The sequence below is a fragment of the Salvelinus sp. IW2-2015 genome, linkage group LG20, assembly GCF_002910315.2.
Source record: "Salvelinus sp. IW2-2015 linkage group LG20, ASM291031v2, whole genome shotgun sequence".
In the NCBI taxonomy this organism is placed as follows: Eukaryota; Metazoa; Chordata; class Actinopteri; order Salmoniformes; family Salmonidae; genus Salvelinus; species Salvelinus sp. IW2-2015.
In genome coordinates, this window is record NC_036860.1 from 54498025 (window position 1) to 54521403 (window position 23379).

The 23379-nt window shown below is 40.6% G+C and overlaps 1 protein-coding gene across 4 annotated transcripts in view; it reads right to left on the reverse strand.

Moving 5' to 3' along the window:
* LOC111981226 (bone morphogenetic protein 1) overlaps positions 1-23379 on the reverse strand; it is a 61916-nt gene that overhangs the window by 2711 nt on the left and 35826 nt on the right. For 3 of the 4 annotated variants that reach the window (XM_024012399.2, XM_024012401.2, XM_024012402.2), the window contains 8 exons: positions 12977-13122; positions 12465-12660; positions 11750-11875; positions 2847-3010; positions 2418-2598; positions 2144-2269; positions 1809-1936; positions 1193-1406 (listed from right to left, as the gene is read on the reverse strand). In XM_024012399.2, coding sequence (XP_023868167.1) covers positions 1193-1406; positions 1809-1936; positions 2144-2269; positions 2418-2598; positions 2847-3010; positions 11750-11875; positions 12465-12660; positions 12977-13122 — 1281 coding nt within the window. The remainder of the gene's footprint in view (positions 1-1192; positions 1407-1808; positions 1937-2143; positions 2270-2417; positions 2599-2846; positions 3011-11749; positions 11876-12464; positions 12661-12976; positions 13123-23379) is intronic. The other variant, XM_024012400.2, reaches the window with a different exon arrangement.

Consider the following 23379-nt stretch of genomic DNA (forward strand, 5'->3'; position numbering starts at 1 on the left):
CATTAATGATGGAGGTAAACAATGGTCCCAGGATCAAATCCTTGTTGCACATCCTTTTCAACCTCCCAGTAATTAGAGTTGTCTTTGGGAAAACGCAAGCCTTTTTGATTGATCTGAGGGACAAAATTAGTCCCAACTGGATCAAAGACCTTGGTAAGATGAATGAATACCACTTATCTGGTCTGCTGGGGTTAATGGATGATTATTATTGTTACGCTCCCCAGTTTCTGTGTTGTTGGTTTGTATGTGTGTGTAAATCAGGAAATGGCTTCCTGGAATCCTAAAGCAGCTGATTGGTCGGCCCCATCGCTGGTTTGAGCTCTGAACCCTCCCCCTCGTCAGGGGAAACGGCTGTCTCTTCAATTAAGAATGCCTTCTCCAGCTTGATAAAAGCCAGTGTTCCTTCGTCATGGAGGATAGCTTCTTTTTATGTCCTGTGTTGGTTGTTGGTCAGTGAAAGTTTTGTTGTTATTATTTTGTAGCCGCTCCTTCAAAGGTTTGTATGCCAAAAGGACAGTGTTTTTGGTTAATTGAAATTGTTCACGTAAATTATTCAGTTTAATTTGTTTCCAGGGGGGGAAGGGGAACACACCTTGGGAGTGTTTAGGCAAGAGGCCTGCGGGCAAACATAACCCGTACTATTTAATCTGTCTATGCACACTATGTAAGGCCTGGGTGGATCACCCCATGTATTTTGGTTAGCGTGCCGGGTGGTGCTAAAGGTTAGGTAAGAAGTGGTAAGGTAGGAGGGGACTCCTTAATTTTACTTTCTTTGCTTTGGTTCCGTCCAGACCCTTTTCCCCATATTACCGTGTTAAGGACTATTAATTTCCCTGTAAATAGGATTTTTCTCTGCCTCTGTCGTCCTTCCCCGCACCTACGATCACATACTTTTTCACTCCACGGGGAGTTGAGATGTAGTAGGTTGTTGCGTTCCCTCCAAGAGGCGTACGTAACAATTATTATCAATATCTTAAATAGGTTATGGCGGTGGATTGACCAGACCTACATGGAAAAAGGTTGAATAATTTATTATACAATGAATATTAGTTGACTATTCTCATCACTTTGAAATAAAAACAACATGTTAGCAATTCAACCATATCCCTGTGTGCACCAATGAGAATTATCCATTTCAATCCTTTTCCTTCTGGTATCAAAAAATGCTAATGCCACTGTATGTGTCACCGACCTGCACTGTGTGAAGCCTCAAAGCCTCTCTTCTGGACTGAGTTGTCAGAGAAGAAGCGCAGAAACATCTCGTTGCCGCTGGAGATGACTGGCGAGGGTTTCTTGATGCCACAGAAGCGTCCCAGACTGGGGGACCGGCCATCCTGCCCATCGTAGATCTCCAGGTGGTCGTAGGCACACTCCAGATGAGCCTCCATGTCGATCTCATTGAAAGCCTTAAAAGTTTATGTAGTTTCAGTGAGGTAGGTGGTGAGCTATTAACAACAGTAATAATCTACATGACCCATCTTCCACTAATGACTATATACCGTTATAATGTAAATTGTAAGCATTACATAAGAGGTGTCATTAAAACTATGCCAATCCCTACATATATGTACATTTCTACCTCAATTACCTTGTACTCCTGCACATCGACTCAGTACTGGTACCCTGTGTATATAGCCAAGTTATCGTTACTCATTGAGTATTTATTCCTTGTGTTATTATTTCTCTCTCTGCATTGTTGGGAAGGGCCCGTAAGTAAGCATTTCACTGTTAGTCTACACCTGTTGTTTACGAAGCATGTGACAAATGAATTTTGACTTGGTTTGATCATGACACAGCAGTAAACATACGATTTTGATGCGGTGGCCTGGGGTGGTGGAGAGGGCCCAGGTACAGGCCTTCTTGCTGGGGTATTTGTCAGGCCAGTTGGGGCTGGTGATGGTGCCTAACACACTGCTCACCACATGATCACAGCCAGCTGAAAGATAAACATTGCTGATTCAATCAGTAATCCAAGAGGACATATCCTATCCCCAACTCTTTGATGTCATAATCCATGTAAAATAGGATGTCAAGGGCTGTATGTAAATACTGGATGGATAAATATGGATAGGTACATGTATGAACAGAAATAGCTCTATGTAAATGTATGGATAAATCCATTAAAATAGGAGTTATCCTGTACCTTCCTTGCAGTCATGTTTATTGTCATGCAGCACAAAGCCACTGCGACACTGACAACTGTAGCTCCCGAAGGTATTGACACACTCTTGTTGGCAGCCTCCGTTCTCCTTAGAGCACTCGTCCTTGTCTGCATGGGAACAGAACATTGTCAGAAATTGCTAAACCCACCTACAGTAAACCCTTAGTGACACTAGACTGTTCGAACCATTGACCATATACTTTAAACATACATTTAAAGTATGTTTGTTGCAACAACAAAAAAATGTAAGGCTTACCAGAGAAGAATTGGGCTTTGAAGCCTTTCTTTGACACTGTGTTGTCTGATTTGAACTCAATGCGCATGTTGTTGTATTGGGAGGTGACGGTTTCTGGTTTCTCTGTTCCACAAAACTTCCCATGAAGCCTGGAGTCAGCGGTCAGTCCACTCCTCACCTCCACATAATCATATTTACACACCTGAGGGAAGAAGAGACCACATAGGACATGTCAGACACACCTCAAGAGGAACTGGAGCAAGTACTATGGAATAACTAAAAGTAAACCACAGCACACACACACACTGGCTTACAGGACTAGACAATCATTTCCCTCATGAGGAGAGATCTTCATGGTCACCTTCACTGTGAGGCCATTGTAAACGCCCATTCCTAACCACTCACAACATTTGTAAGCATTATAGGGTGTTCTCAGGCTATAATGCTTACATCGTTGCCCTCGGTCTCAAAGACATCAAACAGCAGGGTGATGTGGTAATGTGTGGGGGCCACCAGCTGCCAAACACAGTTCTTGTTGGGGGGGTATTCTTTGGGCCAGCCGGGAGTGGTGATGGAGCCATTAAGCTTGGTAATGAAGCCTCCACACGCAGCTGCTGGGGGGATACAGAGCTGACATTAGGGGCGGACACGTGGCCACGAGGCAACACAACTCAAACCACATAACAGTTATAGTTTAGGGAAGGTGGAGCTTGTTCACAGTTCAATAAAGTATGACGCACGTGAATGTGACACTACTCCCTAGGTTTCAAATTGCAACATTAATTAAGCAAATAAGAAAGTCAGGTCCTACCTATGTAGTCCTGTTATGAAATATGTACCATGGTTTGAATCAAAGCTCTAAAAAATGAAATAAGCATCCACTAAGTACAGAAATTAAGAATAACCACATTTCGAGTGGCAGTAGGAAATAAAAAAGAAAGTGACAGGTTTATACAACACAAAGTGCAATGTCCTCTTAATGCAAAAGAGGGTAAAACACACCAACTAATGTAACCTCCCATATGGAAAAGTAATATATGGCCAAACGTTTGGACACACCTACTCATTCAAGGGTTTTTCTTTTTTTTTTAAACTATTTTCTACATTGTAGAATAATAGTGAAGACATCAAAACTATGAAATAACACATATGGAATCGTGCAGTAACCAAAATATATTTTATATTCTTCAAAGTACAGTAGCCACTCTATGCCTTGATGACAGCTTTRCACACTCTTGGCAGTTTCTCAACCAGCTTCACCTGGAATGCTTTAACAACAGTCTTGAAGGAGTTCCCACATATGCTGAGCACTTGTTGGCTGCTTTTCCTTCACTCTGCGGTCCAACTCATCCCAAACCATCTCAATTGGGTTGAGGTCAGGTGATTGTGGAGGCCAAGTCATCTAATGCAGCACTCCATCACTCTCCTTCCTGGTCAAATAGCCCTTACACAGCCTGGAGTTGTGTTTTGGGTCATTCTCCTGTTGAAAAACAAATGATAGTGGGACAAACCAGATGGGAAGGCGTATCGCTGCCGAATGCTGTGGTAGCCATGCTGGTTAAGTGTGCCTTGAATTCTAAATAAATCACTGACAGTGTCAACAGCAAAGCACCCCCACACCATCTCCCCCATACTTCACAATGGGAACCACACATGCGGAGATCATCCGTTCACCTACTCTGCATCTCACAAAGACACTCAAAATCTCAAATTTGGACTCATCAGACCAAAGGTCAGATTTCCACCGGTCTACTGTCCATGGCTCGTGTTTCTTGGCCCAAGCAAGTCTCTTCTTCTTATTGGTGTCCTTTAGTAGTGGTTTCTTGGAGCAATTCAACCATGAAGAGCTGATTCACACAGTCTCCTCTGAACAGTTGATGTTGAGATGTGTCTGTTACTTGAACTCTGTGAAGTATTTATTTGGGCTGCAATATCTCAGGTTGGTAACTCTAATGAACTTATCCTCTGCAGCAGAGGTAACTCTGGGTCTTCCTTTCCTGTGGCAGTCCTCATGAGAGCCAGTTTCATCATAACACTTGATCGTTTTTGCAACTGCACTTGAAGAAACTTTTAAAGTTCTTGAAATGTTCCAAATTGACTGACCTTCATGTCTTAAAGTAATGATGGACTGTAATTTCTCTTTGCTTATTTGAGCTGTTCTTGCCATAATATGGACTTGGTCTTTTACCAAATAGGGAAATCTTCTGTATACCACCCCTACCTTGTCAAAACAGGACTGTTTTGTTAAATTAACCTTTAAAAAGGCACACCTGTTAATTGAAATGCATTCCAGGTGACTACCTCAGGAAGCTGGTTGAGAGAATGCCAAGAGTGTGCTGTCATCATGGCAAAGGGTGGCTACTTTCAAGAATCTAAAATCTAAAATATGTTATTTAACGTGTGAGTTACAAATACCTCTAACAGTCGCCCAGCATGAGTTTTTTAATGCGTGTGATGTCAGAATGTAGTCACTGTTCCAAAATGTGATTGTTACACGACAGGACAGTGAACCCACACTGCCCTCAAACCAAGGCACGTTGCCTGCTAATTATCTATAGGCTATGTTTAAACTAGTCAATTTTAAATTAAGTTTTATTTTCTAACAACAGTTTGAATTGAGGTTTGTTCCACCTCCTCATTAATTCACATGTTTGAGGCTTTACTGAGCCGGGGACAAACTTCTCTCTTCAACAAGAGCCCAACCAATTCCCCAGTGTTTCCCCAGATCAAGTATGAAGACATTACGCATCTCTAGTCAGAACAGGCCTTGCACAAACTTTTCCCCCCAGCACATTATCTGGCTGGCACCTGAATTGCCTTCATTGTTTTCCTTACAAACTTTGGACATGTATGCGTTCCTATCAAAGTAAGTGGATTATTTTCTGTATATCGTGTTGTCGTTTCTACTGTAGCACACCATTTGTATGTATGGATCATAATTGAATTAACGGTTTAATCATGTTTTCAAGTACTGCTGACAAATAATGCTTTCCGATTCTTGCATAGATTGTAATGGACACATACGATGTGTGTAAAATACTTTTTTGAAGGTTGTACTGATTATGATGTGCTAATGCTAAGCTATTTGCTGGCTATGTGTGGCGCCATTTTGTTGACATCATACAATGCATTCTGGTTTTCACGTAAGCATCTGTCAGACCAAAGATGTTATAACAAGGGATAGTTCACTCGACTGACTTATGGTGCTTTCAAGACAACTGGGAACTAAAAAAATACTAGGTCAAACCATGACATCAGTGATCTACAGGTCGGAAAGTCGGAGCTCTAGAAAGAGGCCCGAGTTCCCGAGTTGGAATCCAGAGAGAAAATCCCGGTCGGAGCTTGTTTTTTTCAAAGTTCCCAGTTGTCTTGAACGCAGTGATGTCGGAAGTCAGAGATTTACGAGTTCCCAGTAGTTTTGAACGCACCATCAGATTGTAATGTTGCCAGCTCAGACCCCCCTAAGGGGTTTATTTCTATTTAGCGTATAAACTTATCCTGTGTTTGCCCCCAATTTATTGATTAATCCCCCATTATAGTAATATTTCCTGCATCATATCCCCCCACAATACCTTCCCCATTTCTACCCCCATGGATTTGAAAAAACGCCTCAAATGAAATGAACCCCCCCACAAATCCCACTAAAATGGTTTCATCCCTGTTTAGCTTTTGTGATACGATTAGGCTAGGCGGTAGGCGTGTATTTGGTGTGATGATCTGTGAGGTGATAACATTTTACTTGTGTTGTGATTTGTCAAAAACAGTAAACGACTTGTCAAGTCATGTGCTCCGGTTCTTGTATACACTGTAACAAGTACATAGAAGATTTGTAATATGCTGAAATGTGGCTGAACTAAATTCATATTTTTCCAGACAATGGGCACAGCCATCTTTGACGCTGTTTTTTTGTGTCTTATAGTGAATGGCATTCTGGGATTAGGTAGTTTTCAACAAGTCAAACATAAACAAACATGGCTGCCATCATAAAGAATATAGATGTTGTTAGCCTAGCTGACACGCATCTCTTTTCTAAACAATATTACATTTCTCCCTTGTGCTCACCAGAGATGTGGTACATTGTAAACAAGTGCAGTGTTAGGTGTCTAACTTACGTTTTTTTTTTTTGTCAGTGCAACCTGTTATTTAGACTGGTTTATGTAATGAGTTTTGCTGTGGATGTGTTCCGTGTGATGTATGGATGATGAAGTTCGCATTTATCTTTTACAATAAAATGTGAAATTGAGGAATAAAGTTGTGAAGACCTTTATTTCCCTTCAGCACAAAACATTGTTTAGATGCTTTTCAGACAACAATGCTGTTTAGACACATTTGTTGCCTCATACGCTGTGTTGCTACTGTTCCAATCACATATTTGTGATCGAACGCTACAGGGACCACTCAACAGTGATCACAAACACGAGATCGTACGGGTCAAAGGGTTAACACTTTTTTGGTTACACATGATTCCATATGTGTTATTTTATAGTTTTGATATCTTCACTATTATTCTACCATCTAGAAAATAGTAAAATAAAATAAAAACCTTGAATGGGTAGATGTGTCCAAACTTTTGACTGGTACTGCACAAGTTTTTAAAATGCACAAAAACCTATGAATGTTTATTTTCGTACCCTAAAGTTTTGGCTGCCTATAGGGTTATGGAATCACATTGTATTTATAAAACATGGTTTACATATTGTTGTTGTAATCAATGACTGTATGTGGTTGTAATCCACTTTTATTTTGGGCCCCTCCCCTCAACAACACTAGAAGACGCCTGTGACAACTAACCATTTCAACCATTTCTTCTGTATTTTGTTTTAGAAAAACTGTATAACCTAACACAAAGCTAACTGTGTTAACCCTAGCCTGTCAAGCCTATAGGGTTGYTATTAAATTAGTGGCTAACGTTAGCTGGCTCAATATTGAGTTTGGTTCATGTAGTTTAAAATATAAAAAAGGGCTACAAGTCAATGTATTAGCTAGTATGACTATATTAAATACAGAGGATATATTATGTTACTGTACTTATAGTACTTTCTAGTCTACAGCATCTGACTGAATTATTAATGTTTTGCAGATGGATTATTTTTATTCATTTTTTTCTCCAAGTTTGAAGATCAAATCACAATGTGTAATTTTTGGGGGATCTCCATCTCAGAATGCCCATAAGGATAACAGGCGTTGTGTCGGAGATCCATCGCCTGTGAAAATAGGCTACTTGCTGTTCACCCAAACCAACACCGTTTCAGTTGGGAATGTCCGTTCTGCTCATTCTAATTCTAAGCGGCAATGGCTGTGGTACAGTCTATGTATGTGTCATTTGTGACATTGTACAGATAAGACAGAGTCATTATATTCTGACCTAACTCAAATTTAAATATCTGGCTGCGTCATTATGACTTTGGATAATTTTTTATGACACATTGAACTATTTGAAGAATTCTAGGTGGCAAAGCTAAAAGGGGAGAAGATGGGGAGAAAAAAGACAGATTGGATCCTGAAAAAGTGACCGCAATAATTGGTAAGTAGGTTTTTGTTAATCGATTGCAAATGAGCATTTGACAGTGTGCTGGTATTGTCATGATATTTAAATTGATTGAGTGTAGTCTGGCCTATGATTGAGTGTAGTCTGGCCCAGGAGTGTGAAGGTGAACGGAAAGGCTCTGGAGCAACGAACCGCCCTTGCTGTCTCTGCCTGGCCGGTTCCCCTCTCTCCACTGGGATTCTCTGCCTCTAACCCTATTACAGGGGCTGAGTCCTGTCTCTTATACACATCTAGATGTGTATAAGAGACAGGTTGTCTATACTCGGCCTTGTCTCAGGATGGTAAGTTGGTGGTTGAAGATATCCCTCTAGTGGTGTGGGGGCTGTGCTTTGGCAAAGTGGGTGGGGTTATATCCTGCCTGTTTGGCCCTGTCTGGGGGTATCATCGGATGGGGCCACAGTGTCTCCTGACCCCTCCTGTCTCAGCCTCCAGTATTTATGCTGCAGTAGTTTATGTGTCGGGGGCTATGGTCAGTCTGTTATATCTGGAGTATTTCTCCCGTCTTATCCGGTGTCCTGTGTGAATTTAAGTATGCTCTCTCTAATTCTCTCTTTCTTTCTCTCTCTCGGAGGAGGACCTGAGCCCTAGGACCATGCCTCAGGACTACCTGGCATGATGACTCCTTGTTGTCCCCAGTCCACCTGGCCGTGCTGCTGCTCCAGTTTCAACTGTTCTGCCTGCGGCTATGGAACCCTGACCTGTTCACTGTGATTACTATTATTTGACCATGCTGGTCATTTATGAACATTTGAACATCTTGGCCATGTTCTGTTATAATCTCCACCCAGCACAGCCAGAAGAGGACAGGCGAACCCTCATAGCCTGGTTCCTGTAGGTTTCTTCCTAGATTTTGGCCTTTCTAGGGAGTTTTTCCTAGTCACCATGCTTCTACACCTGCATTGCTTGCTGTTTGGGGTTTTAGGCTGGGTTTCTGTTCAGCACTTTGAGATATCAGCTGACGTAAGAAGGGCTATATAAATAAATTTGATTTGAAAATTTGATTTGAATCTGATACGCTTTTCACATTGTTTTTTTCCTTTTTACAATTTTTTTATTGCATTCTATGACCCCAAACCCAACGCCTAGCTGTTCTGTGCTCTTTATCTTCTATTTGTTTCTTTCCTCCCACAGATGCTGCCATGAAGCGTTTCCCAGGTGCAACAAAGGGACAAGTGTGAACAGCTTAAAACTGTAAAATAGCTGAATTGAGAAGCGATGTGAGAAAAACATTTATAGGATTAAATTACGTTTGTGTTTTGTGTCGTTTGTTCTAATGTTTTATTACCATGACTAAAAATATCACTGAAATAATGCTCCCGTAACATATTAACACATATTGTTAACATGTATTGTGACATATATGTAATAACAATTTGAAAACTACATGTGTCACACATATGAACATAAGTATTATACATACATGCACATACAGTACCAGTCAAGGCAGAAAAATGTCAGATTTATGAAAATGGCAATTATTGTATACTGTATTTCAACTTATGTGACATATGTACTTACAGTGCATTCAGAAAGTATTCAGACCCCTTCACTTTTTACACATTTTGTTACGTTACAACCTTGTTCTAAAATTGATACAAATATTTATTTTCCTTATCAATCTAACCACAATACCCCATAATGACATAGCAACAACAGGTTTTTAGAAAACTGAAAAATCACATTTACATAAGTATTCAGACCCTTTACTCAGTACTTTGTTGAAGCACCTTTGGCAGCGATTACAGCCTCAAGTCTTCTTGGATATGATGCTACAAGCTTGGCACACCTGTCTTTGGGGAGTTTCTCTCATTCCTCTCTGCAGATCCTCTCAAGCTCTGTAAGGTTGGATGGGGAGTGTTTCTGCACAGCTATTTTCAGGTCTCTCCAGAGATGTTCGATCTGTTTCAAGTCTGGGATCTGGCTGGGCCACTCAATGGTATTCAGAGACTTGTCCCACTCCTGCGTTGTCTTGGCTGTGTGCTTAGGGTCGTTGTCCTGTTGGAAGGTGAAACTTCACCCCAGTCTGAGGTCCTGAGCAGGTTTCATCAATGATATCTGTACTTTGCTCAATTTATCTTTGCCTCGATCGTGACTAGTCTCCCAGTTCCTGCCGCTGAAAAACATCCCCGCAGCATGATGCTGCCACCACCATGCTTCACCGTAAGGATGGTGCCAGGTTTCCTCCAGACATGACGCTTGGCATTCAGACCAAAGAGTTTATTATTGGTTTCATCAGACCGGAGAATCTTGTTTCTCATGGTGTGAGAGTCTTTAGGTGCCTTTTGGCAAACTCTGAGCGTGCCTTTTACTGAGAAGGGGCTACCATCTGGCCACTACCATAAAGGCCTGATTGGTGGAATGCTGTAGAGATGGTTGTCCTTCAAGAAGGTTATCCCATCTCCACAGAGGAACTCTAGAGCTTTGTCAGAGTGACCATTGGGTTCTTGGTCACCTCCCTGACCAAGGCCCTTCTCCCCGATTGCTCAGTTTGGCCGGGAGGCCAGCTCTAGGAAGAGTCTTGGTGATTCCAAACTTCTTCCATTTAAGAATGATGGAGGCCACTGTAGTCTTGGGGACCTTCAATGCTGCAGACATTTTTTGGTACCCTTCCCCAGATCTGTGCCTCGGAGCTCTACGGACAATTTCTTCGACCTCATGGCTTGGTTTTTGCTCTGACATGCACTGTCAACTGTGGGACCTTATATAGACAGGTGTGTGCCTTTCCAGATCATGTCCAATCAATTTAATTTACCACAGGTGGACTCCAATCAAGTTGTAGAAACATCTCAAGGATGATCAATGGAAACAGGATGCACCTGAGCTCAATTTCAAGTCTCATAGCAAAGGGTCTGAATACTTATGTAAATACATTTTTTCTTTTTTTTGTAACACATTTGCAAAAAATTATAAAAACCTGTTTTCACTTTGTCATTATTGGGTATTGTGTGTAGATTGCTGAGGAAAATGTTTAACTTAAACCATTTTAGAATAAGGCTGTAATGTAACAAAATGTGGAAAAAGTCAAGGGGTCTGAATACTTTCCGAAGGCACTGTATATGTACTTATGTGTGGATATATAAATAAGCATATATTGGCATATATGTTTCCACCATATATGCCCATAAAACATAAGTAATATACATATACCTTTTTTGCCATACATAACTTTTCCATATGGGCTCAGATGCCCATTAAAGCTTGATGGAGTGCTTTTCAAAATGTACAGGTCTTGTTGCTCTGAAATGTGTGAAAAGACTCTTTGCATGTATCCTAGCTTGTTCAAAATGCATTTAGCGGCTCCTTGTTCTTAATAGACCAGTGATGAAGTGGTCTGACTGTAATAAAAACACACTTTCCTCCGATAAAGGATGATTAAACCATTGTTGAGGTGGCAGAAGACACTGAGTATAAAAATGTAGCCTACAGAGGATGAAGACATACAGTACTATGCACTATTCTGCATACAATGGGCACAATTTCTCCATCCTCCAACGATGACTTATGCTCCACAGTAAGCATCTGGCACATTGATGTCCAAGTGATAAAGAATATCAACATTTAGTTAGAAGACAGGGACTGATGAGTGCTTCTCAGCTACACTAGTGTCAATATTGGGATATTTTTCTCCTGAGAAGCTCATTAATCAATTATGACAATAGCAAAGATGAATATTTTGTGATGTGAGACTGTGGATTGAGTTGTCTGTTACCTTGAGACTGTCCAGTGAGTGGGATGGTGAAGTTGTGTGATTCATTCTACATTGGTGTTTTCAGGAGATGGATAAGTAATAACCCCCTGCACTCACCCTCACAGCTGCGTCTGTCTGAGGCGAGCTCAAAGCCAGGGTCACAGGCACATCGGTAGCTGCCCAGGGTATTCACACAGCGCTGCTCACAGCGCCCATTATCAGGCTTACAACACTCGTCCATCTCTACCACCCACAGACGCCGTTGTGATATGCAATTAAGAAGAAGAAAGGAACCATCAGTTCTACTGCACATTGTATAACTACTTCCACTTCCCTCCCTTTGTATGTTCATCATAGTCGACCTCTTCCAAGTACAGACGTTGTTGTAATATGCCATGATGAAAGAAGAACGAGAACATTTAGCAAAGCATTCTAGGAAACCATAAATTCTACATCCTTCCCTTTATATTTTCAGTCCACAGAAATAAAGAGTTCATCATATACTCCATTTATATACTTCATCTCACCCAGAGGTCATGGCATCCCATGAAGGAATAACAAGTAGCATACCTTGGAACATTTTCAAAATAATAATGATGCAGCCCAAAATGTAACAGCAATTTGTCAAGTCAATGTTAATATAAATGTGAAGGCCTGGGATACAGTTTAATAATCAGAAGATGGCTGCACAGATGTGAACATGGACTCCTATATTACCACACATATTCTTTCCTGGTACCACATTTTACAAAGGATTTTTGTGCAAAATATTACCCAATCCTGTGTCATCATAAACATTAATCACGGATGGACACTATTCTTGACATCTGACCTTTGAAGAAGGTGGCAGCAAATCCAGCCTTGTTCACTGATCCATCAGACACAAATTTCATCCAAAGCTGGTTGGAGCTGGTCTTGATGTCGTCTGGTTTGTCATGGCCACAGAAGTGGCCCAGCAGTGGACTGCTCTCTGAGTTCCCATCTCTCACTTCCAGGTAGTCATAGGCACAGCTGTCATGCCTCTCAATCTATGGCAAGGAACATTGGGAGGATGTTGACACAGGATGCCCAACTGTCCTACAAATTCACATCTCTGCTATGTCGGTTTTAAATATGATTATTTCGACTTAGCAGTATCCTCCTGTAAGTGATGAAGAAGAAGTCTCCATCACATCCTACATCTCCAAGTGTCTGGACTATACGATTGGAAGTAAGAGGATGTGCTGCATGGGCTGCTGTCATCCCAGATTGAATGCTGATTATTCCTCCTGCTCAGCAGTGTCTGGGTGTCTCGTACAGGATTGAGTGAAAATTACATTCCAGTTCCCGCCTCACAGCCTTTACCTCAAATGACTGGAAGGAGAGGCCCACATGGAAATCCTGTGCTACTGTGACCTTCCACACGCACACTTTGTTGGGTCGGTAGTCGTCAGGGTAGTTGGGTGACTGGATCTGGCCATTGTCCCTGTTCACCTCTCCCCCACAGATGGCTGGTGAGAGAGGGAAGCAGAAGGAGGGGGGTATAACTTCCATGAATTCTTCCAACAACAATATCAACTTCACCCTTTTCCCCTTCTTTTGAGATCAAGAGAATATAGTGATAAGCAAGAGTTTCTGTGTATAGAGCTTACGTAATTTGACTGTTTCAGAAAACAAAGGCTTTTTTCAGACACTAATAAAGGGAAGAAAATCTCTCTCGATATCTATCTATATATACAGTGCAATAAAATGCAAATGAATTACTTAAAAATCATACAATGTGATTTTCTGGATTTTTGTTTTAGATTCCGTCTCTCACAGTTGAAGTGTACCTATGACAAAAATTACAGACCTCTACATGCTTTGTAAGTAGGAAAACCTGAAAAATCGGCAGTGTATCAAATACTTGTTCTCCCCACTATATATAGTACCAGTCAAAGCTTGGACACACCTACTCATTCAAGGGTTTTTCTTTTTTTTACTATGTTCTACATTGTAGAGTAATAGTGAAGGCATCAAAACTATGAAATAACACATATGGAGTCATGTAGTAACCAAAACAGTGTTAAATAAATCAAAATATAATTTAGATTTTAGATTCTACAAAGTGGAATTTGTCTTGACAGCTTTGCACACTATTGGCATTCTCTCAGCCAGCTTCACCTGGAATGCTTTAACAGTCTTGAAGGAGTTCCCACATATGCTGAGCACTTTTTGGCGTTTTTTTCACTCTGCGGTCCAATTTTTCCCAAACCATCTCATTTGGGTTGAGACCGGGTGATTGTGGAGGCAAGGTCATCTGATGCCGTACTTCATCACTCAAAGTCAAATAGCCCTTACACAGCCTGGAGTTGTGTTTTGGGTCATTCTCCTGTTGAAAAACAAATGATAGTCCCACTAAGCTCAAACCAGATGGAAAGGCGTATCGCTGCAGAATGCTGTGGTAGCCATGCTGGTTAAGTGTGCCTTGAATCCTAAATAAATCACTGACAGTGTCACTAGCAAAGCACACCCACACCATCACACCTCCTCCTCCATGCTTCAAGGTGGGAACCACACATGCGGAGATCATCCGTTCACCCACTCTTCGTCTCACAAAGAGAACAACAAATAAAACATTTGGACATATCAGACCAAAGGACAGATTTCCACCGGTCTAATGTCCATTTCTCGTGTTTCTTGGCCCAAGCAATTCTCTTCTTATTATTGGTGTCCTTTAGTATTGGTTTCTTTGCAGCAATTCAACCATGAAGGCCTGATTCACACAGTCTTCTCTGAACAGTTGATGTTGAGATGTGTCTGTTACTTGAACTCTGTGAAGTATTTATTTGGGCTGCAATTTCTGAGGCTGGTAATTCTAATGAACTTATCCTCTGCAGCAGAGGTAACTCTGGGTCTTCTTTTCCAGTGGCGGTCCTCATGAGAGCCAGTTTCATTATAGTGCTTGATGGTTTTTGTAACTACACTTGAAACTTTCGAAGTTCTTGAAATGTTCCACATTGACTGACCTTCATGTCTTAAAGTAATGATGGACTGTCGTTTCTCTTTGCTTATTTGAGATGTTCTTGCCATAATATGGACTTGGTATTTTACCAAATAGTGCTATATTCTGTATACAGTGATTCCTCCTTTAAAAGTTGTGGGCTGCTGCAGCAGTCTGTGGCACGTTATTTAATTGTCAGCCATTTTTCTGTTAATGCGATTTAGTGGTAGTTTGACCACCAGAGGGCAACTTGGAGAAGCATTTGATAGTCTTCCATATTGGCATTACCAGAGAATTTCAACCCTTTTTTGTAATAACATAGTATATGGGATTGATTTTAAGAAATTTGCTTAATTCATTTTATTAAAGAAATTCTATTCCGAGAAAAACGAAAAACAAAACTCAGGGTTTCCATTGGGATGGAATGGAAAATATGGCGCTGAACAATGTGAAGGTCCGGAGTAGGCTACAGCATAAGAGGATTAGAGGATTCTACATGTTTTGCCTTCATTAGACAACTTTGTTCCAATATTTCTGTAAATCAGTGATATTTATTCCTATAGTAATTCATTATGCTTTTACATTTGGATAATAAAGCATTTTGAAGATATAATCCACCTGCATTTGTTTATTAGGTAACTGTGCACTCTGACAAGTAAACATAGCCTACAATACATAATGTAGTAAACATGGGAAAGTGCCTAATTCCTTACATAAGGGAGAGCAGGCCATGTCTGTATTAGAGAATTAGGGCACGCGGGAGACCAGGATTAAATTCCCCGATGCGGAGGAAGGAGTAGGCTGTCCTTGTAAATAAGAATTTGTTCTTAACTGATTCCATATGTGTTATTTCATAGTTGTGATGTCTTCACTATTATTCTACAATGTAGAAAATAGTAAAAAATAAAGAAAAATCCTGGAATGAGTAGGTGTGTCCAAACTTTTGACTGGTACTTCCTTAATTAATTTGATTATTATTATGGTGTTTCTATTCCAAGAAAAACGAAAAACCCTCTAGGTTCCAGTTAGGATGGAACGGAAAATATGGTGCTGTACAACGTAATGGTCAGCAGTACAGTACTGAGCTATTTAGCTAAAGAATCCCTGTGTCGTGCGGGCAGGGCACGCAGGAAACCGGGGTTCAATTCCCCGATGGGGAGGAAGGAGTAGGCTGTCCTTGTAAATAAGAATTTGTTCTTAACTGGCTTGCCTAATTAAATAAAGGTTACACTAAGAGCTTAACATTTCTGTAATTTTTTAATTCTAGTCTAACCATTACCCAAACGGAGATTAAGTGAAAATAAAAATCTCATTGATTTATCAAGACCAGTCCCCATGCTTGTCTCAGAGCAGCGCGAAACGGTGCTAAAATAGTTGTAGGCTTTTGCTTCAAATCTTATTGCTTCTAACTTCAATATGCTCTTTAAATAAATAAGACCTACACCACTTTTAACAGCACATTACTCAACACTAATGAGACTCATTTAGCCTATGGTAGGTCTACAGTACATCTAAAAATAAAAATAAATCAATGACGTTGCTCTCCGCCGAGGATTCTAAATGAATATCTAAGGGGCTTTTATATAATTCTAAATTAATTTATAATAATAACATTCGCTTTGTTTAAAAAGTAACGATATTTTGGAGATTTCGTTTTCATTTAACCTAGAGTGAGCGAGAAAAAGGCAATTCTTGAACATAGGACATTCTCACCAATTTGTAAATAAAGCCAGTTTGTTATTTAGAATTATTTATTTCCAGAGAAACCTAACTTGATTATTTAGCAGACATCACTTGCTTATATTTAGTCAACACATATATCTTAAGAATATCATGGAATATAATTGAACATTTTCGTTTCTCCAAGCTTGTCTCAGAGCAGCGCGAAACGATGCTGAAATAGACGTCCACAGCGGGAAGGCCATATATAACGATATTTTGGAGATTATTTAGTTTTCAAAAAAATGATAGTGAGTATTGTAATCTGAATAAAGATCAAATTAATGTTTATAAAGGCCAAAATATAGCCCTGCTAATAGCCATAATGTACAACGTGACCGTGTGTTTGAAAGAGTATTTTCCAGTAAGCAACAATTTGTTTACCTTCATTAGACAACTTTGTTCCAATATTTCTGTAATTCAGTGATATTTATTCCCATAGTAATTTGTTATGGGTCCATAACTAAATAAACATCAGCATTTTGAAAGAGTATTTTTATCATTATTTATTAACGAAAGCATAAAGATGCTTATGAAGAAATACAGTACTGTACAGTATATGCTTTTACATTTGGATAATAAAGCATTTAAAGCATTTTGAAGATATAAGCCACCTGCAATTGTTTATTAGGCTACTGTGCAGTCTGACAAGTAAACATAGCCTACACTACATACTGTAGTAAATATGGGAAATTGTCTAATTCCTTACATAAGGGAGAGTAGGCCATGTCCAGACTTTCTCGGTGACCTCAAGTACTCATTCCTCTTACAAACAAAGAACTTTGTGTCATGCAGGCCCAGGCATGGATCAAAGCTGGTGAGACATTCAATGACGTCATCTTCACAGACGAATCAACCGTGGCCCTTGAGCAATTTACTCAAAATTGCTACAGAAAGAAAGGAAGAAGATCAAGCAAGCCGAGTCCCAAGCATCCGCTCAAACTCCATGTGTTGGGGGCAATTTCTCGCCAGGGATGAGGCCCATATTAGATTTTTTTTATGGTAAGTTTGGCTATTTACAAAGCAAAAGGTACATAAAATATTGTAGCCTCCACCTCTTGAACTGTTATGTGTTCCACAATAATTCACTCTTGCCTCCTTTTTCAGGTATCATGGCTCGAGATTTCTTTGAGGAAGAAATCATCAAGAGATATGCTGGACCCTATGTCAGAGAGGTTTTTCTGAGACCACATCGTTTCTTTCAAGGTAGGATTATAGCAATATTTTGTTACGTTTAGGCCTATTTACATGTATATTTCTATTATTGTACCTAATGTTGACTGTTAGGCTAAATGTATTTTTTCTTCTCCAAATGCAGACAATGACCCAAAACACACTGCCGTCCGGGTTTGCATTGCAAATGATGGCATAAACTGGGTCAAGACGCCAGCAGAGTAAGTAGACCTTTATGTAGTAAAATAAAGGTTAAATAAAAATAAATAAATAAAAGACCTACAACCCCTACGGTAGACCTACAGTATATCTAAAAATATTTTTTTCAGCTCTACATGTAGGTCTCCTGATTTAAACACGATCAAACTTGTTTGGCATCAACTGAACACATTCATCCATAACTCTGCCAAGCCGACAGGCAAAGATGAACTGGTCAAGGCCATCAAGATGTTTTGGCTAGAGAAATTGACAATACAACAATAAAATGTAGTTTAAATAAACATCCGCATTTGAATGTATTTTTTCTCGTTATTTTATTAACGAAAGCATAAAGATGTTGATGAAGAAATACTGTACTGCTGTTTTGAGTTAGAAATGTAACACTTTAGAGTACTTTCGAATACATTGCAAGTTAAAGTATTTTCACTACAGTAGCCGGGCTATAAAAAAGTATATTGTTCTGCTAATAGGAAACATTTGTATGATTGGCTACACCTGCTACAATACTACAGTAGACTTGTGAAAAACAAGTGTTTGAAAACCTGTTTTCAAAATGCCTCCAGTTGTCCATCACTACTGTAAATAAAAACACAGCATCTTGTTTATATTCTTTATTGTAACCACAATGTCACAAATAATTTGTATCTACCTGTCCAATTACTTTGAGTTAGGGATTTACAAATGTGCGCTTTTCATTATTAGTTACATTGTTTTAGTTCGAACAGACTTTGTTTCTTTAAATGATTGTTTTATGTAGGATGCTACATTTTTGACCAGTTGCAATTGTAAGTAGGCCTAATAAAAAAATCCTACTTCTATTAGGCTGTTCAGCCTCATGTTAAGTTATTTTGTATAGGTCTAGGCTCCGAAGAAATAGACTCCAATTAAGCCCTCTTGTTGTTTGTAAAGTCAAATTAAAATGAAGATTATTGTTGAAATGAATCGCTCGACTGGTGTAGGTTTTCACCATCTGTTGGTGTGCAACACTTGCATAACAAGTTACACTGAACCCAAACCGGCTGCACACGTGCGCCATCGTACATAAATGTATTTTGTCCCCCTACACCAAACGCGATGACGACACACAGGTTAAAATATCAAAACAAACTCTGAAACAATTACATTAATTTGGGGACAGGTCGAAAAGCATTAAACATGTATGGCAATTTAGCTAGTTAGCTTGCATTTGCTAGCTAATTTGTCCTATTTAGCTAGCTTGCTGTTGCTAGCTAATTTGTCCTGGGATATAAACATTGAGCCGTTATTTTACCTGAAATGCACAAGGTCCTCTACTCCAACAATTAATCCACACATAAAAGGGCCAACCGAATCGTTTCTAGTCATCTCTCCTCCTTCCAGGCTTTTTCATCTTTGAACTTATATAGTGATCGCATCTACACTTTCATAGTATTACCATGACAACCGGCAAAACAGCTCGTCTTTCGATCACCCACGTGGGTATAACCAATGAGGAGATGGGAGAGGCAGGACTTCCAACGCGATCTGCGTCAGAAATAGAAAGTAGTTATATTTTAGCCCTTGGCATCGCAGACGCTCGTTGTCGCACGCGAGCAGTGTGGGTGCAATAATTGAATAACATTGATTTCTAAATTTATTTTGTGACGCTCGCGCATGCGACGTGTCCGGTCTGGTCAGCATGTTAGCTATATTTTCAGCACCAGCCACTGTTCACCTCCTATTGATTGCGCTGCGGTTGCCGCCAGTTGTTTTTTAAATTTAACCTTTATTTAACTAGGCAAGTCAGGTAAGAACAAATTCTTATTTACAATCACGGCCTACCCCGGATTTACCCTGGGCCAATTGTACACCGCCCTATGGCACTGCCAATCACGGTCGGATGTGATACAGCCTGTATTCGAACCAGGGACTGTAGTAATGCCTCTTGCACTGAGATGCAGTGCCTTAGACCGCTGCACCACTCGGGAGCCATGACCAATATATACAGTCGTGGCAAAAAGTTTTGAGAATGACACAAATATTAATTTTCACAGAGTCTGCTGCCTCAATTTGTATGATGCCAGTTTGCATATACTCCAGAATGTTATGAAGAGTGATCAGATGAATTGCAATTAATTGCAAAGTCCCTCTTTGCCATGCAAATTAACTGAATCCCCMAAAAACATTTCCACTGCATTTCAGCCCTACCACAAAAGGACCAGCTGACATCATGTCAGTGATTCTCTCGTTAACACAGGTGTGAGTGTTGACGAGGACAAGGCTGGAGATCACTCTGTCATGCTGATTGAGTTCAAATAACAGACTGGAAGCTTCAAAAGGAGGGTGGTGCTTGGAATCATTGTTCTTCCTCTGTCAACCACGGTTACCTGCAAGGAAACACGTGCCGTCATCATTGCTTTGCACAAAAAGGGCCTCACAGGTAAGGATATTGCTGCCAGTAAGATTGCACCTAAATCAACCGTTTATCGGATCATCAAGAACTTCAAGGAGAGCGGTTCAATTGTTGTGAAGAAGGCTTCAGGGCGCCCAAGAAAGTCCAGCAAGCGCCAGGACAGTCTCCTAAAGTTGATTCAGCTGCGGGATCGGGGCACCACCAGTACAGAGCTTGCTCAAGAATGGCAGCAGGCAGGTGTGAGTGCATCTGCATACGCACAGTGAGGCGAATACTTTTGGAGGATGGCCTGGTGTCAAGAAGGGCAGCAAAGAAGCCACTTCTCTCCAGGAAAAACATCAGGGTCAGACTGATATTCTGCAAAAGGTACAGGGATTGGACTGCTGAGGACTGAGGTAAAGTCATTTTCTCTGATGAATCCCCTTTCTGATTGTTTGGGGCATCCGGAAAAAAACTTTCCGGAAAAGACAAGGTGAGCGCTACCATCCGTCCGGTGTCATGCCAACAGTAAAGCATCCTGAGACCATTCATGTGTGGGTTTGCTCTCCAGCCAAGGGAGTGGGCTCACTCACAATGTTGCCTAAGAACACCGCCATGAATAAAGAATGGTACCAACATAACCTCCGAGAGCAACTTCTCCCAACCATCCAGGAACAGTTTGGTGACAAACAATGCCTTTTCCAGCATTATGGAGCACCTTGCCATAAGGCAAAAGTGATAACTAATTGGCCCGGGGAACAAAACATCGATATTTGGGTCCATGGCCAGGAAACTCCCCAGACCTTAATCCTATTGAGAACTTGTGGTCAATCCTCAAGAGGCGGGTGGACAAACAAAACCCCACAAATTCTGACAAACTCCAAGCATTGATTATGCAAGAATGGGCTGCCATCAGTCAGGATGTGGCCCAGAAGTTAATTGACAGCATGCCAGGGCAGATTGCAGAGGTCTTGAAAAAGAAGGCTCAACACTGCAAATATTGACTCTTTGCATCAACTTTATGTAATTGTCAATAAAAGCCTTTGACACTTATGAAATGCTTGTAATTATACTTCAGTATTCCATATAACATCTGACAAAAATATCTAAAGACACTGAGGCAGCAAACCTTGTTGTAACTAATATTTGTGTCATCTCAAAACTTTTGGCCACGACTGTACAGTTGAAGTCGGAACTTTGCATACACTTAGGTTGGAGTCATTAAAACTCGGTTTTCAACCACTCCACACATTTCTTGTTAACAAACTAAAGTTTTGGCAAGTTGGTTAGGACATCTACTTTGTGCATGACACAAGTAATTTTTCCAACAATTGTTAACAGACAGATTATTCACTATAACTCACTGTATCACAATTCCAGTAGGTCAGAAGTTTACATACACTAAGTTGACTGTGCCTTTAAACAGCTTGGAAAATTCCAGAAAATTATGTCATGGCTTTAGAAGCTTCTGATAGGCTAATTGACATCATTTGAGTCAATTGGCGGTGTACTTGTGGATATATTTCAAGGCCTACCTTCAAACTCAGTGCCTCTTTGCTTGACATCATGGGGAAATCTAAAGAAATCAGCCAAGACCTCAGAAAAAAATTGTAGACCTCCACAAGTCTGGTTCACCCTGGGGAGCAATTTCCAAACGCCTGAAGGTACCACGTTGATCTGTACAAACAATAGTAGCGTAAAACACCAGCACGCAGCCGTCATACCGCTCAGGAAGGAGACGTGTTTCTGTCTCCTAGAGATGAACGTACTTCGGTGCAAAAAGTGCAAATCAATCCCAGAACAACAGCAAAGGACCTTGTGGAGATGCTGGAGGAAACAGGTACAAAAAGTATCTATATCCACAGTAAAACGAGTCCTATATCGACATAACCTGAAAGGCCTCTCAGCAAAGAAGAAGCCACTGCTCCAAAACCGTCATAAAAAAGCCAGACTACGGTTTGCAACTACACATGGGGACAAAGGTCGTACTTTTGGAGAAATGTCCTCTGGTCTGATGAAACAAAAATAGAACTGTTTGGCAAGTGGAAAGCTTGCAAACCGAAGAACACCATCCCAACCGTGAAGCACAGGGGTGGCAGCATCATGTTGTGGGGTGCTTTGCTGCAGGAGGGACTGTGCACTTCACAAAAAGATGGCATCATGGGCAGGAAAAATGTGTGGATATATTGAAGCAACATCTCAAAGACATCAGTCAGGAAGTTCAAGCTTGGTCGCAAATGGGTCTTCCAAATGGACAATGACCCCAAGCATACTTCCAAAGTTGTGGCAAAATGCCTTAAGGACAACAAGTCAAGGTACTGGAGTGGCCATCACAAAGCCCTGACCTCAATCCTATAGAAAATTTGTGGGCAGAACTGAAAAAGTGTGTGCGAGCAAGGAGGCCTACAAACCTGACTCAGTTACACCAGCTCTGTCAGGAGGAATGGGCCAAAATTCACACAATTTATTGTGGGAAGCTTGTGGAAGGCTACCTGAAACGTTTGACCCAAGTTACACTATTTAAAGTCAATGCTACCAAATACTAATTGAGTGTATGTAAACTTCTGACCCACTGGGAATGTGATGAAAGAAATACAAGCTGAAATAAATCACTCTCTCTACTATTATTCTGACATTTCACATTCTTAAAATAAAGTGGTGATCCTAACTGACCGAAGACAGGAGATTTTTATCTATTAAATGTCAGGAATTGTGAAAAACTGTGTTTAAATGTATTTGTCTAAGGTGTATGTAACTTCTGAATTCAACTGTATATATATATTTCGTTTTTCTCCAGAACATTAACTGTGTGTATGTAGATACGTGTGTACGTAGATGTGGAAAGGTAGATACAAATGATTTGTTGCAAGTTGGGGGGGGTTTCACACCTAGTCCAAATTGGGGGGGGTTCACACCTAGCTCGGCTATTAGACAATTCTTTAGTAAAGGTTGAATAGTTATTTGTTCAGCTAATACTTTTCCCCCTTTCCACTTGTTAAAGATTCCAATTGATAAAGTGTTTCTAGCCACAATCGGCACCAACCCCAATTAATACATTTGGGCACAGTCGATAACATGCTGGACTTCGGGCTAGAATGTTGAGGGTTTGAAACCTGCTTCCTGCTTGTTTTATTACATTATTATGCCGGTCTCAGACCAAATAGCCTGGATTGTTACTCCCATCTCGTTCCTCGCTCTCTTCCATGCGTCATTCTCCACCTGAGTGGCTCGCTTGTGGGCGTGCTTTTAGGATATGGTAGCACCTTTGGTTGTGTGTCAAGAATTAAACATAGCAAGTTTGTATGAAGGTCTGGTTATTCAGAG